Source organism: Cucurbita pepo, chromosome LG07 (assembly GCF_002806865.2).
Source record: "Cucurbita pepo subsp. pepo cultivar mu-cu-16 chromosome LG07, ASM280686v2, whole genome shotgun sequence".
Taxonomy (NCBI): Eukaryota; Viridiplantae; Streptophyta; class Magnoliopsida; order Cucurbitales; family Cucurbitaceae; genus Cucurbita; species Cucurbita pepo.
In genome coordinates, this window is record NC_036644.1 from 1,882,585 (window position 1) to 1,895,755 (window position 13,171).

A 13,171-nucleotide genomic window follows, 5' to 3' on the forward strand; every position below is an offset into this window, starting at 1 on the left:
GACAATATCTGTTGGTAGTGGGCTTGAACGGTTACAAATGGTATCAGAGCTAGACACCAACAATGTGCCAACAAAGAGGCTAAATCTTGAAGGAAGTAGACACGGGGCGATGTGCCAGCGATGGGGAGTGGATTGGAGGTCCCACATCGACTAGATAAGGGAACAAGTGCCAGCGAGAACGATCAGCCTCAAATGGGGTGAATTGTAAGATTCTACATCAGTTGATAGAAGGGAACAAGGCACTATTTATAAGAATGTGGAAACCTGTTCCTAACAGACGTGTTTTAAGGAAACCTAGAGAAATCCAAAAAATGACAATATCTGCTAGCAGTGGGCTTGAGTTGTTACATTCTTCTTATTCTCGTGGTAGGATAGGATTCAAGTGCAACTAGATTCTCGCTCTCTCCAACACCCGTTTCAATAGAATTGTGTTCAGTCCATTGTCGAAGATACTTTAATAGACAACAACTCAGACATTAAAGGCGCCCGATTTTAACGTTGGACTCTTCTAAATTTTCTCGGGAATGCTCGTAAGTTGCTTTTCTTCTTCTACTAATTGATATGCTTAGTAGAAAGTTAATTTTTATTCTCTTGTACCTAAAAAAAACATGTAAAAATCAAGAAAATGACGGATTTCACGCACGCCCTTCACTAAAAAAACCAAGAAAGTTAGATAGTACAGTGAAAACAAAAAGGGCAAATAAGTAATTTCACATCAACTATAATAGCCGTTGTTTCTGGACTATCCGAGCCACTTCGCTTCATTCGGCGTTTCAAGTAATAAATATGAACATAAGAACAGAAAAAGAAAAAGAAAAAAGAAAAAGAAAAAAAGTTAAAGCGCTTTTACAAAAGAGAGTGAAAAACTGTGAAAAGCCCAAATGCTTTTTGTTTGTTAAAAAAATAAAAACACTTAAAAACCCTTTAAACAAATTCGAACAGCTCTTCCAATTCTCGCCGTCATCAATGCTTCGCTGAACATTCGTCTTTTTGGTCTGTAATTTCATCGCTGTCTTTTCATTCCTTTTGCTTCAAATTTTTCATTACTTGTTCTTATTTATGCTTATATTCCTCGCCTTGCTTGTTCTCTGCAATCCCTCTTGTTCTTGTTCTTCGTTTTATGCCATTATAGCCTTGTTTCTTCTTTGCCCATTAAGATTTCTAACCTTTTTTAGTGTTTTAGGGACATTTGGGGCTGTTTATGGGTAGTAGCTAATGTAAAATTCATGGGTTTTTGTTCAAATTTAGGTTCTAAAACCTTTCATTGCAGGAACTAATTCAAACTCCTCCAACTCGTATCCTCTGTTGATAAGGTTCCAACATTTTTTTGGGCGAAACAATGAGCTATAACAGCTCTAATATGGGTTCTGGTTTGTTCATTTTGTTTTCAACTGGTTATGATCTTTTGTTTATGCATATGGGTTACTGGGTTTTGCTTAACTTTTTGTTCCATTATGGTCAGGTAGTAGAACTGGTAGGATGGCCCTTGAATTTGGGCGGACCCATGTGGTTAGGCCTAAAGGGAAGCATCAGGCAACCATTGTTTGGCTCCATGGCCTTGGTGACAAGGGCTCAAGGTACTAATGGCTTCTCTTCTTTGAGCTATTTTGCTAGTTTCTAGTTGGCTTAATGAAACCGCTCAAGTGGGGTTAGACAGATATTGTCCTCTTCTGGTTTTCCTTTAAAGCTTTAAAACGCGTTTACTGGTGAGAGGTTTCTACACTCTTGTAAAGAATGTTTAGTTCTCGTCCCCAACTGTTGTGGGATATCACAATCTTGGGCCCAGCGTGACACATCTACTGTTACTAGATATGGTCCTCTTTGGGCTTTCCCTTCTAAGTTTCCCCTCAAGATTTTAAAATGCGTCTACTAGAGGTTTCTATACCCTTATAAAGAATGTTGTGGGATCTGGCACATCGTCCGGTGTCTGTCTTTGATACCATTTGTAACAGCCCAAACCCATTGCTAGTAGATATTGTCCTCTTTGGACATCCTCTTCCGGGCTTCGGTTTTTAATACGCGTATGCTACGGAGAGGTTTCCACACTTTTATAAAAAATGTTTCGTTCTCCTCCCCAACTGTTGTGAGATCTCACAATCCACCCCTTCGGGGCCAGCGTCCTCGTTGGCACATCGCCCGGTGTCTGGCTCTGATACCATTTGTAACAACCCAAATCCACTGTTACTAGATATTGTCCTCTTTGGGCTTTCCCTTCCAAGCTTCCCCTCAAGATGCTTAAAACACGTCTGCTAGGGAAATGCTTCCCCTCGAGATGTGTACTCATTGAGTGTAAAACACTTAGAAGTGGCTGAGTGAGGGAATGTCACTGTCTTGTCCTATCTTCTTGTATAGAAAGTTTGCAAAATGCCATATTCCTTTACTCAAGATTCTTATTAAGGTTTTTGCCTCTATATGACAAATTCATGAATGGGGACCACATAATGTTTTGTTTTCTGTTCTTGAGACTTAGGTAAAACCAAAATCAATATAAAATAATGCTTATTGTTATAAATCTAAATGATATCAGACATTTACATCATTTAAGGATGTCTGGTTTTTTTTCTCATTATTGGGTATCCAACAAGAGTGTGGTCCCATTTTCAAATGTTTGGAGGCTGTTTTTGGTGTATTATTTCATCATGATCGACAAACTTAACGAGTCGTTTTGATAATTTTGTCGTTATTGAATTTTAGAAATTTTAGTTGCTCGAGTATATGTATCTTGTGGGGAATTGTAGAAGTTACGACGTAACGAAGACCTCTAATTTATTGTTTCCATTTTCAGTTGGTCTCAGCTCTTGGAAACTCTTCCTCTACCGAACGTAAGGCCACGTTTACATCGACCTAAATCCTAGTTTTTAGAATGTTCGAGCATGTGACCTAACCTTGTTTCCATGAAGTTTCAGGTGTTGTGTTGTTTAATATGATCAATTAACAGATCAAATACAAATTTTGTTGCAGATTAAGTGGATTTGTCCTACCGCTCCTACTCGTCCCGTAGCGTTATTCGGTGGATTTCCTTGCACTGCGTGTAAGATATTCATCTTGGGACCTTTAATTATTGATCTAGTTGAAAAAAGCCCGAGTTTGGCTTAATCTGGTTCGGGAATGTTTGGCTCACGAGTTCGACTTGTATAGATTTAACATTTTGAAACGTTCGTTGTGTCGTATCAGGGTTCGATGTGGGAGATATCTCAGAAGAGTCTCCTGATGATTTAGAAGGCTTGGATGCTGCAGCTTCGCATGTTGCTAATCTTTTGTCTACAGAACCTGCTGATAGTATGTTTCTTCTTCAAAACATTTTTGAGCTACCAACTACTGTGTGCTTACTTACCTAAGAGATTTTTGTGGGCTAATAAATATTAATATCTTCCCTTTGTTATATCGGAACCGTTTTCATTGAACGTGCTGTTAGTGTTGCCACTTAACTCGTGCATCTATTAAGATATTAGTTCCGTGAGATCCCAATAGGGGTGGATTGTGAGATCTCACATTGGTTGGAGAGGAGAACGTAACATTCCTTATAAGGGTGTGGAAACCTCTCCCTGGTAATGCGTTTTAAAAACCCTGAGGCTGATGGGGATATGTAACGAGCTAAAACAGACAATATCTGCTAGTGGCGGGTTTGAGCTATTACAAATGGTACTAGAGCCAGACACGGGATAGTATGCCAGCGAGGATGCTGGCCCCCCAAGGAGGGTGGATTGTGAGATCCCAGATTAGTTGGAGAGGAGAATGAAACATTGCTTATAAAGGTGTAGAAACCTTTCCTTACCAAATGTGTCTTAAAAATCGTGAGGCTGATGACGATACGTAAAGAGCTAAAACGGACAATATCTGCTAGCGGTGGGCTTGGGCTATTACAAATGGTATCAAAGCCAGACACTGAATAGCGTGCGAGCAAGGATGCTGGTGCCCCTAAGGAGGGTGAATTGTGAGATTTCACATTAGTTGGAGAGGAGAAAGAAGCATTACTTATAAGGGTGTAGAAACCTCTCCCTACCAAATCTGTTTTAATAACTGTGAGGCTGACGGCGATACGTAACGCGCTAAAGCAGGCAATATCTATTAGCGGTGGGCTTGGGCTATTATACTGAACAGTGTGCCAGCAAGGACGCTGGCCGAGGGTGGATTGTGAGATTCCACATTAGTTGGAGAGGGGAATGAAGCATTACTTATAACGGGGTAGAAACCTCTCCCTACCAAACCTGTTTTAATAATTGTGAGGCTGATGGCGATACGTAACGCGCTAAAGCAAGCAATATCTTTTAGCGGTGGGCTTGGGCTATTACACTGAACAGTGTGCCAGCAAGGACGCTGGACCCCAAGGAGAGTGGATTGTGAAATTCCACGCTAGTTGGAGAGGGGAACGAAGCATTACTTACAAGGGTGTAGAAATTTCTCCCTACCAAACACGTTTTAATAACTATGAGGCTGACGGCTATACGTAACAGGCTAAAGCAGTCAATATATGCTAGCGGTAGGCGTGGGCTATTAAAGCCAGACACTAGACACTGGATAGTATGCCAGTGAGGACGTTGGTCCCTTAAGGAGGGTGGATTGTGAGATCCCACATTGGTTGAAGAGGGGAACGAAGCATTACTTACAAGGGTGTAGAAATTTCTCCCTACCAAACACGTTTTAATAACTATGAGGCTGACGGCTATACGTAACAGGCTAAAGCAGTCAATATATGCTAGCGGTAGGCGTGGGCTATTAAAGCCAGACACTAGACACTGGATAGTATGCCAGTGAGGACGTTGGTCCCTTAAGGAGGGTGGATTGTGAGATCCCACATTGGTTGAAGAGGGGAACGAAGCATTACTTACAAGGGTGTAGAAATTTCTCCCTACCAAACACGTTTTAATAACTATGAGGCTGACGGCTATACGTAACAGGCTAAAGCAGTCAATATATGCTAGCGGTAGGCGTGGGCTATTAAAGCCAGACACTAGACACTGGATAGTATGCCAGTGAGGACGTTGGTCCCTTAAGGAGGGTGGATTGTGAGATCCCACATTGGTTGAAGAGGGGAACGAAACATTTCTCATTAGGGTGTAGAATCCTCTCCCTACCAGATGCGTTTTAAAAACTGTGAGGCTAACGGTGATACGTAACAGGCTAAAGCTGACAATATCTGTTAGAAGTGAGCTTAGGCTTGGTGTTTTTCATTCTTCTCCCGTTTAAGTAACTCTGGTATCATTCAACAGTTAAACTAGGTATCGGAGGCTTCAGTATGGGGGCTGCAGCCGCTATTTACTCCGCGTCGTGCCGTGTTCTTGGCCAATATGGAAATGGAAACCTATACCCCATCAACCTTAGTGCAGTTGTTGGCCTCAGCGGCTGGCTTCCCTGTTCAAGGTTTGATATCTTTGAAAGCCTATATAGATCTTTGTTGTCAAGAACACATTTTTTAGCAGCCATTTTTTGTTGCAGATCATTGAGGAACCGGATCACTATGTCGCACGAAGCTGCAAGGCGTGCGGCGTCTCTGCCCATGTTACTCTGTCACGGTTCAGGTAACTTATAACATAAATTTGTTCAAGCTAAGCTACATGAGAATCAACCTCATATTACAGGCGGTTCGTTACAGGTGACGATGTCGTTGCTTACAAACACGGGGAGACATCTGCCCAAACTTTAAGTTCAGCTGGATTTCGTAATCTAACGTTTAAAACCTACAACGGGTGTGTTCTTATCTCGACTTCCTACGCTTCTCGCTTTATATCTCTGATATTAAAAATGGGATGTTGCAATGCAGGCTGGGCCATTACACCATTCCTGAGGAGATGGATGTTGTTTGTAATTGGCTGACAGTAATTCTGGAGCTCGATGGCTTACGATTGGTCGACCGTTGAAGTCGTCGGAGAAAAGTATGGCGACGACGAAGACCATTTGAGGTCTGTAGTTCTTTGGTTTTGGTTGGTTGATTAGTAAAGAATAAGGCATTTGGCTTTGTGGTTTTTGGTGTTTAGCAAATCTGATAAGAGCTTGTTTTTTAGGCTAAGTTTGGGGGTATACGAATCTGAGAAATTTTTCAATGTTGTTGTAATCTAAATATAAACCCTTTTCTACTTATAACTCCTGATCTTGCTTTTTTAATTTTTTATATATATATATACATATATATTATATTTCTTTTTATTTTATCATCTAAAATAAAATATAAATTTAATTTAAAGAATTAAAATATAAAAAACTTTTGGGAAATCTTTTCCCGGCTTTCTATTTTAATTTTTATCTCTACGTAATTTATAATTTATTTTGTAGAATTGGAGCAAAAAATATACGCGAAAAAAGAGGTAAAAGATCCTAATAAATCTAATAATATTTGAATGTTTGGAACATAATTTTTATAAATTTAAATTTTAATATTATAATATAGTGTTTTACATTATTATATATATATATAATAAGTTAGTTTTGTAGGTTAATTCACTAATTTTCTTTTATTATTATTATATTGGAGATTATTACGTCAGCTTAGAATGGTGCTGAAACATACATGGGCCGAATGTAGCCTTTTGGGCTGGTGAGGCTTAAAATTAAATGGGCCAAGACCAACAGCCATTATCAATCAACTAAACTGAAATTTCGTGGCCCAATGGGCTGAAACATATATGGGCCTTAAAATAAAATGGGCCGAGACCAACAGCCATTATCAATCAACTAAGCTGAAAATTTGGTGGCCCAATGGGCTGAAACATATGGGCCGAATGTAGCCTTTTGGGCTGGTGAGGCTTAAAATAAAATGGGCCGAGACAAATAGCTATCATCAATCAACTAAACTGAAAATTTCGTGGCCCAATGGGCTGAAACATATATGGGCCGAATGTAGCCTTTTGGGCTGGTGAGGCTTAAAATAAAATGGGCCGAGACCAACAGCCATCATCAATCAACTAAACTGAAAATTCCGTGGCCCAATGGGCTGAAACATACATGGGCCGAATGTAGCCTTTTGGGCTGGTGATGCTTAAAATTAAATGGGCCAAGACCAACAACCATCATCAATCAACTAAGCTGAAAATTCCGTGGCCCGATGGGCTGAAACATACATGGGCCGAATATAGCCTTTTGGGCTGGTGAGGTTTTAAAATTAAATGGGCCAAGACCAACAGCCATCATCAATCAACTAAGCTGAAAATTTCGTGGCCCAATGGGCCGAATGTAGCCTTTTGGGCTGGTGGCGCTTAAAATAAAATGGGCCGAGACCAACAGCCATTATCAATCAACTAAACTGAAATTTTCGTGGCCCAATGGGCCGAATGTAGCCTTTTGGGCTGGTGAGGCTTAAAATTAAATGGGCCGAGACCAACAGCCATCATCAATCAACTAAACTGAAAATTCGTGGCCCAATGGAAAAACATTCCACGGCCCAATTAAAGCTGCACAATCTTTTCTTTAATTTCTCATCATTTTTTTGTTCTCTAAAATAATAAGGCTGCAAATAAATAACATATTGAGTGAATTTTAAAATACAATTTTTTTTTAAAAATTAAATATTAAAAGCTGGATATTAATTATTAGGAAGTCTTTATAGGGGGGAATGAATAAATAGTTGGGGACTTTGAGGGCATAATGTAAAAGATTTTGGAGGACTAAAAAGTAAAAGAAAACACGTAACTTTTATCATTGTCTTGACGTTTTACTCCCATTCCCCTCTCACGTGCACACACCCCAACCCCCTATTTACCCTTTAAACTCTTTTACCATTCTATTTTTACTTTTAACCGCACCTTCAATTCATCGTGAACTTCCATTTGTTTTAAATTAATATATCATAATTTTTATTAAATGTTTTATAAGTATTTGAATTTGTTATTGCATTTTTTATTTTTATTTTAAAATTAAATTAAAAAATAATAATTAAAAGGGTGTGGTGATTATGCATGGAAGCGCTTCTCCCAAGAAGAGAATCGAATCAGTACTCTTCTCCCTAATGCCTTTATTTTTGCTTTTTTACACTTTGCTTCAGCCTTCCTCCTTAGTCCTTTACCCTTCCCCAAGAACAACACCCAAAACAAGATGAATTATAGCGTTAAAACATTCATATAATTCAATTTAAAGTCACCCATTAGATTAAATGATTGAATTAATTGTTGTTCGGAGTCTTCGTAAAATAATATTGGGTTCGAATTTCTGACATTTGATTGAGTAGGATGTTCGAGTAAAAGAGAGATACATGAATGAATCAATACTATAGTTGAATAACAGTGATTTTGAATAAAAATATGTTGATTACGAAATGCTTAAAATAATCGAAAGTTAATACCTTTATTAACAATATGCATATCTTTTTGTGACTTAAGCATAGGAACGTGTTTAAATTATATGTTGGATGATCTTTAAATTTTTTTTATAAAAAACATGTGAGACATGGGACGTGGGACGATGATATTTGAACTCGTAGGTTACATTGATCATATGTTGCCACATCACCGTAGGATGTGGATTTGGTCTCATGAGGTTCATATCAACGTGGGTTAGTATAGGATTGGGTTGTGTTAGATCCCACATTAATTGGGGAGGAGAATGAAACATACTTTATAAGAATGTGGAAGCCTCTCACTAGAATACTCGTTTTAAAAACCTTGAGAGCAAGTCTGAAAGCCCAAACATGACAATATCTGCTAGAGGTGAGCTTGAGTTGTTACAAATGGTATAAAAAACAGATACCCACCAAACGGTGTGCCACCGAGGACGTTGGGCCCTAAAGAAGGGTGGATTGTGAGATCCCACATCGATTAGAGAAAGGTTGCAAACCGACTCTTCCACCCGACCAAAACAATGCCAACTTTCAAACTGACCCGAATTTTTAGCTTTTCAAAAATTCAACCCAACGCTACATTTATGGTCTGAGTTTGATAGTATTGGTTGACTAAGGATATTCAGTACTAAATTACAGCCAATCACATATATCAATATTTTAGTATAGGTAAATATCTATCTATATATTGGCTTTCTTACCATAGATAAATTTCCATTTATTACTATTTCTATGGTTGTAAATATAGAACTTTCACACACCAAGCCGGCTCTACCTCTATTTAGGATGTGTGGTGGATTAAGCAAACATTCTCAGATCGAATTATTGGATCATATAAATATTCTTATTTTTGAGTAATCCAAATGGACTGTAACAACCCAGATCCACAGGTAGCAGTGTTCTCTTTGGGCTTTCTCTCAAGGCTTTAGAACACGTCTAGTAAGGGAAGGTTTCCACACGGTTATAAAGGGTGATTTGTTCTTACACAGAACAATGTCTCGACATCACATGGACCAAAAGGTATTTTTTTCAACCCAAAAAAAAAAAAAAAAAAAAAAAAAAAAAAAAAAANAGCGGTATAAAAGGCACCACCAGGGGCTCTACCACCAGAGAAACGTGAACGTTCAGGCCATTAAAACCACCACCACATCACCCTTCTACTTCACGCACAAGGTAAGCTTTCGGTTACTTCAAAACAAACCAAAAAATAACCATTTTTAATTGGGACTAAATATTTCAAAATAATCACAATTACAGGATGAGCCGCCCTGGAGATTGGAATTGCAGGTCATGCAACCATCTCAACTTCCAACGGAGGGACTCCTGCCACCGCTGTGGCGACCCTAGGGCTGACTTCGGCGGCGCTGCCTACGGCGGCGGAAGAGGTGGTTCTTCCTCGTTTGGGTTCACCACCGGCCCCGACGTCCGCCCTGGCGATTGGTACTGCGCTGTCGCTAACTGCGGCGCTCATAACTTCGCTAGCCGCTCTATCTGCTTCAAGTGCGGCGCCTCCAAGGATGAAGCTTCCGCCGCCGCCTACGACGGCGATTTGTCCCGTATCAGAGGCTTTAACTTCGGCGGTGCCTCCAACCGCCCTGGATGGAAATCTGGTGATTGGATCTGTGCCAGGTAGGATTCCCAATATTTCCATAAAATTTTCAATTTTTTTCTTTCCAATTTCCATTTTAGTCTTTAAAATTCTCTATTTTAATTCTTTCATCTTTGAAAAATAATTAAATTTGATTATTATTATCAATTTATTTCTTTTTTTTTTAATAATTAAATTATTCCAAAATCCCTAAACCACAGATCAGATTGCAACGAGCATAACTTTGCGAGTCGAAGGGAATGCTTCAGATGCAATGCGCCGAGGGATTCCAACAGCAAGTCACCATACTCGTAGAGGTAATTAATTAATTTAATTACCATATTCGTTATTTTTTAATATTAAAATTACTAATAAATGGGATTTAATTAATTAATTATTATTATTATTTTGGAAATATTTTGCATTTTTTTTTGTCAGGTGGTGGAAATGGAAGGAATAAACTCTAGCTAGAAAGAAGAGAAGCGTTTCTCATGGTACCTGAACGTCGTCGTTTTGTATTTTTTTTTTTTATTTTTTAATTTCAAAAGTAGCTTAATTTCTGCATGCATGCAGAAAGAGTTTAATGAGCCCCTTCCCTTTGTATCCAATTTTATAATTTATATTACTACCCATCTTTTATATTTTATTAATTGGTAGCTTCACTTTATGTTATATGCTTGCCTCAAAATAATAATTTACGTACTTTAATAAAAAAGCGGATAATAATAAATCACTTTACCGTTTGATTCCGTTCTCGAAAAATGTTTTTCGTCTAACAAGAGGTGGCACTGAATCATTAGAATTTGCTCGGAACCCTGAAGACAAAAATATAGTAACTCTAAAATTAAGAGGGCTTGATTTGGAACGGTTAGCAGATTTGCTGAAATTTTTTAAATGACGTAAGTGAAGACAAAATATCGTAAAAAGACTCGGGTTGGTATGTGGGGATGGACAATTTTTAGAAACAATTCAAGACAAATAGGTAACGTGACTGTTAGATGAATGTCGGGATTATCGAGTGTCGAATGTAATTTTCAAATTCGAATATGAATTTTGGATGAAAAAAAAATTATGAAGCTAATTGTTAAGCTAATATGAATTTTAAAACACGTTTGTTAGGGAGAGGTTTCCACACATTTATAAGAAATGATTTATTCCCCTCTTTAACCGACGAGAGATTTCACAATCCACCCCCTTTAGGGACCAACGTTCTCGCTGACATACCGTTTGATGTCTGACTCTTATACCATTTATAACGGGCCAAAACGGACAATATTTGCTAACGGTGGGCTTTAGCTATTACAAATGGTATTAGAGCTAGATATCAGGTGGTAGGAGATGAGATCCTTGTAAGGGTGTAGAAACCTCTCTCTCGCAGACGCATTACTTACAAGGAGATGGATCGTGAAATCCCACGTCGGTTGGAGAAGGGAACGAAACATTACTTGGTATGGAAACCTCTCTCTGACAAACACGTTTTAAAATCGTGAGGTTGACGACGATTTGTAAATTTGAATTAATAAATGAGGCCCACTTAAAGTTTTTAAAACAAAAGAGGATAGAATTTAATCTGACCTAAACCGATTCGACCCAACCCAGTCCAATCCGATAGATTTTGTTTATGGTTCTAGAAATTGGACATAGGATTCCATAAGCTTTGAAAGTATTGGTTGCTCCCTTCATTGACCTTTTGGAGAGATCATGAATTGGTCAAAAAGTGGTAAGAATAAACATTCATTAGTGTCTGCCTACTACCCTCCATTACATAGCTTTTACCAAAGAATCACTTTAACACTGAGCTTTATGTTACTTCATGCATATGCCTTAGCTCGCCTTTAATTATTATTTTTAGTACGTACCCTCGCCTTTCAATCATGCAACCCAATTAGTTCTAATTTCTCAGAGTTTTTTTTTCTTATAGTTATTTTTCCATTTATAACCTTTCGAGAGAAATGAAATCAAACGTGTGCACTGACTTTAGTTGTTTCGATCGAGGGTAGTTTAGGATTTTGAAAAATGTCGAATTATTGGACGGGTAGCTGGTATGAAATATGGCCGTAAGATTAGGGTTTATAAAAATAAAAAAAATCTTTTCGAGGGTTTACTTTTATAAAATAAAAATATAAAGAAATGTTTGTGGGAAAAATCTTATCTGTTCAATCTAAAGACAAGACATTGTAAAGAAGAACTTGTCAAAGAACGAAGTAGAGAAACTCTTTAATCATGTGCTTAAATGATGCCAAGTAGGGCCGAAAATACACTATCAAAATCAGAGATCGAATGGATATTGCTATCAATATATTAAACATTTTTATGAATGATTAGATAGTTCGATGTTCGGTCTTATCTAAACGTGAACTGATTTTGTATTTCGTTTCACTTAAATGCAACGCTTTCTAAGTTATTTTTATAGCTTAAATATGGTAAGTTTTGGAATTCTTGCACGATTGTCATAGATCGAGAAATTCATTTAATTTGGACAAAAAAACATAGTTAACCAAAGAGTTAAGACAACGAAAGTCGATCACATCTAAACATCATTCTAGCAATATGGCATTATAGAACGAAGAAATAAGCCGAACATCTAACATCGCAACATGACACTCTGTCTCTTCACCTTATGTTAGAATTCTTTTCCGCTTGCATTTTTAATGATCTCGAGATCTTGTCATCATATTAATTGTTAGAGATAACTGTAATGGTCGAGAAAGAAAATTAATATTGAAAATGAAAATGGGTCAAACATTATAAAGTTTTCTTGCCATTCCCATTCCCATTCCCTTTCTTTTTAGCCATATGAATATAGGAGCATTTATAAAGCTCTTTTTTACTAAAGTATTTTGCTTCTCCCAACTCCTCTTCTTTTCTTTATCGATAGTACACTAAATCACATTATGAAAAATGTATCTTTCTAGAGCTCTAATTATTAATGCATGCATGGCTCAGATTCCTTTAATTTTTCTAAGGCACACAAAAAAGTGACTTTGGCTGCTCATCTCTCTCTTTTTTTTTTTTTTTTTGGTTTTTTTCTTTTTATCCAAGAAAAAATATTAATAATATCCACTTATTCTATCAAATCCGAGAAAAATTTAAATATTAATTTTATTCACATAATTTAAGAAACACCTAAGCCATTAAATTTTTATCTTTTAAAAGCAATATTTTTCATCCTTTTTATAAATAATGGTGGACCATACATTTTTTTTTTTTTAATTCATTTTGATAATGATGAAAAGAAAATATTTTTTAGTAGTATTGGAAATCGATAGGTAAATACCTTCCTATATATATCACAATTAAATTTATAACAGCAACTA

General features: G+C 37.5%; 2 protein-coding genes across 4 annotated transcripts; both read left to right on the forward strand.

Moving 5' to 3' along the window:
- The first annotated feature begins 877 nt into the window (after positions 1–877).
- LOC111798088 (acyl-protein thioesterase 2-like) lies at positions 878–6,078 on the forward strand. 3 transcript variants are annotated; one of them, XM_023681050.1, is made up of 10 exons: positions 878–993; positions 1,271–1,364; positions 1,463–1,577; positions 2,786–2,822; positions 2,962–3,031; positions 3,175–3,279; positions 5,211–5,361; positions 5,437–5,519; positions 5,594–5,687; positions 5,762–6,078. In XM_023681050.1, the coding sequence occupies exons 2-10, from the start codon at positions 1,340–1,342 to the stop codon at positions 5,856–5,858; spliced, it is 777 nt and encodes a 258-aa protein (XP_023536818.1). In that variant the 5' UTR covers positions 878–993; positions 1,271–1,339; the 3' UTR covers positions 5,859–6,078. The 3 variants fall into 3 exon arrangements, with proteins under 3 accessions (XP_023536818.1, XP_023536819.1, XP_023536816.1); XM_023681048.1 differs by having other exon boundaries at positions 879–993; positions 1,271–1,370; XM_023681051.1 differs by lacking the exon at positions 1,271–1,364.
- A 3,268-nt stretch (positions 6,079–9,346) lies between these two features.
- On the forward strand, positions 9,347–10,504 carry LOC111799008 (uncharacterized RNA-binding protein C17H9.04c-like). Its single transcript, XM_023682383.1, has 4 exons — positions 9,347–9,439; positions 9,524–9,895; positions 10,076–10,171; positions 10,293–10,504. Exons 2-3 carry the CDS (start codon positions 9,525–9,527, stop codon positions 10,167–10,169), a joined length of 465 nt encoding a protein of 154 aa, XP_023538151.1. The 5' UTR covers positions 9,347–9,439; position 9,524; the 3' UTR covers positions 10,170–10,171; positions 10,293–10,504.
- The last annotated feature ends 2,667 nt before the right edge of the window (positions 10,505–13,171 follow it).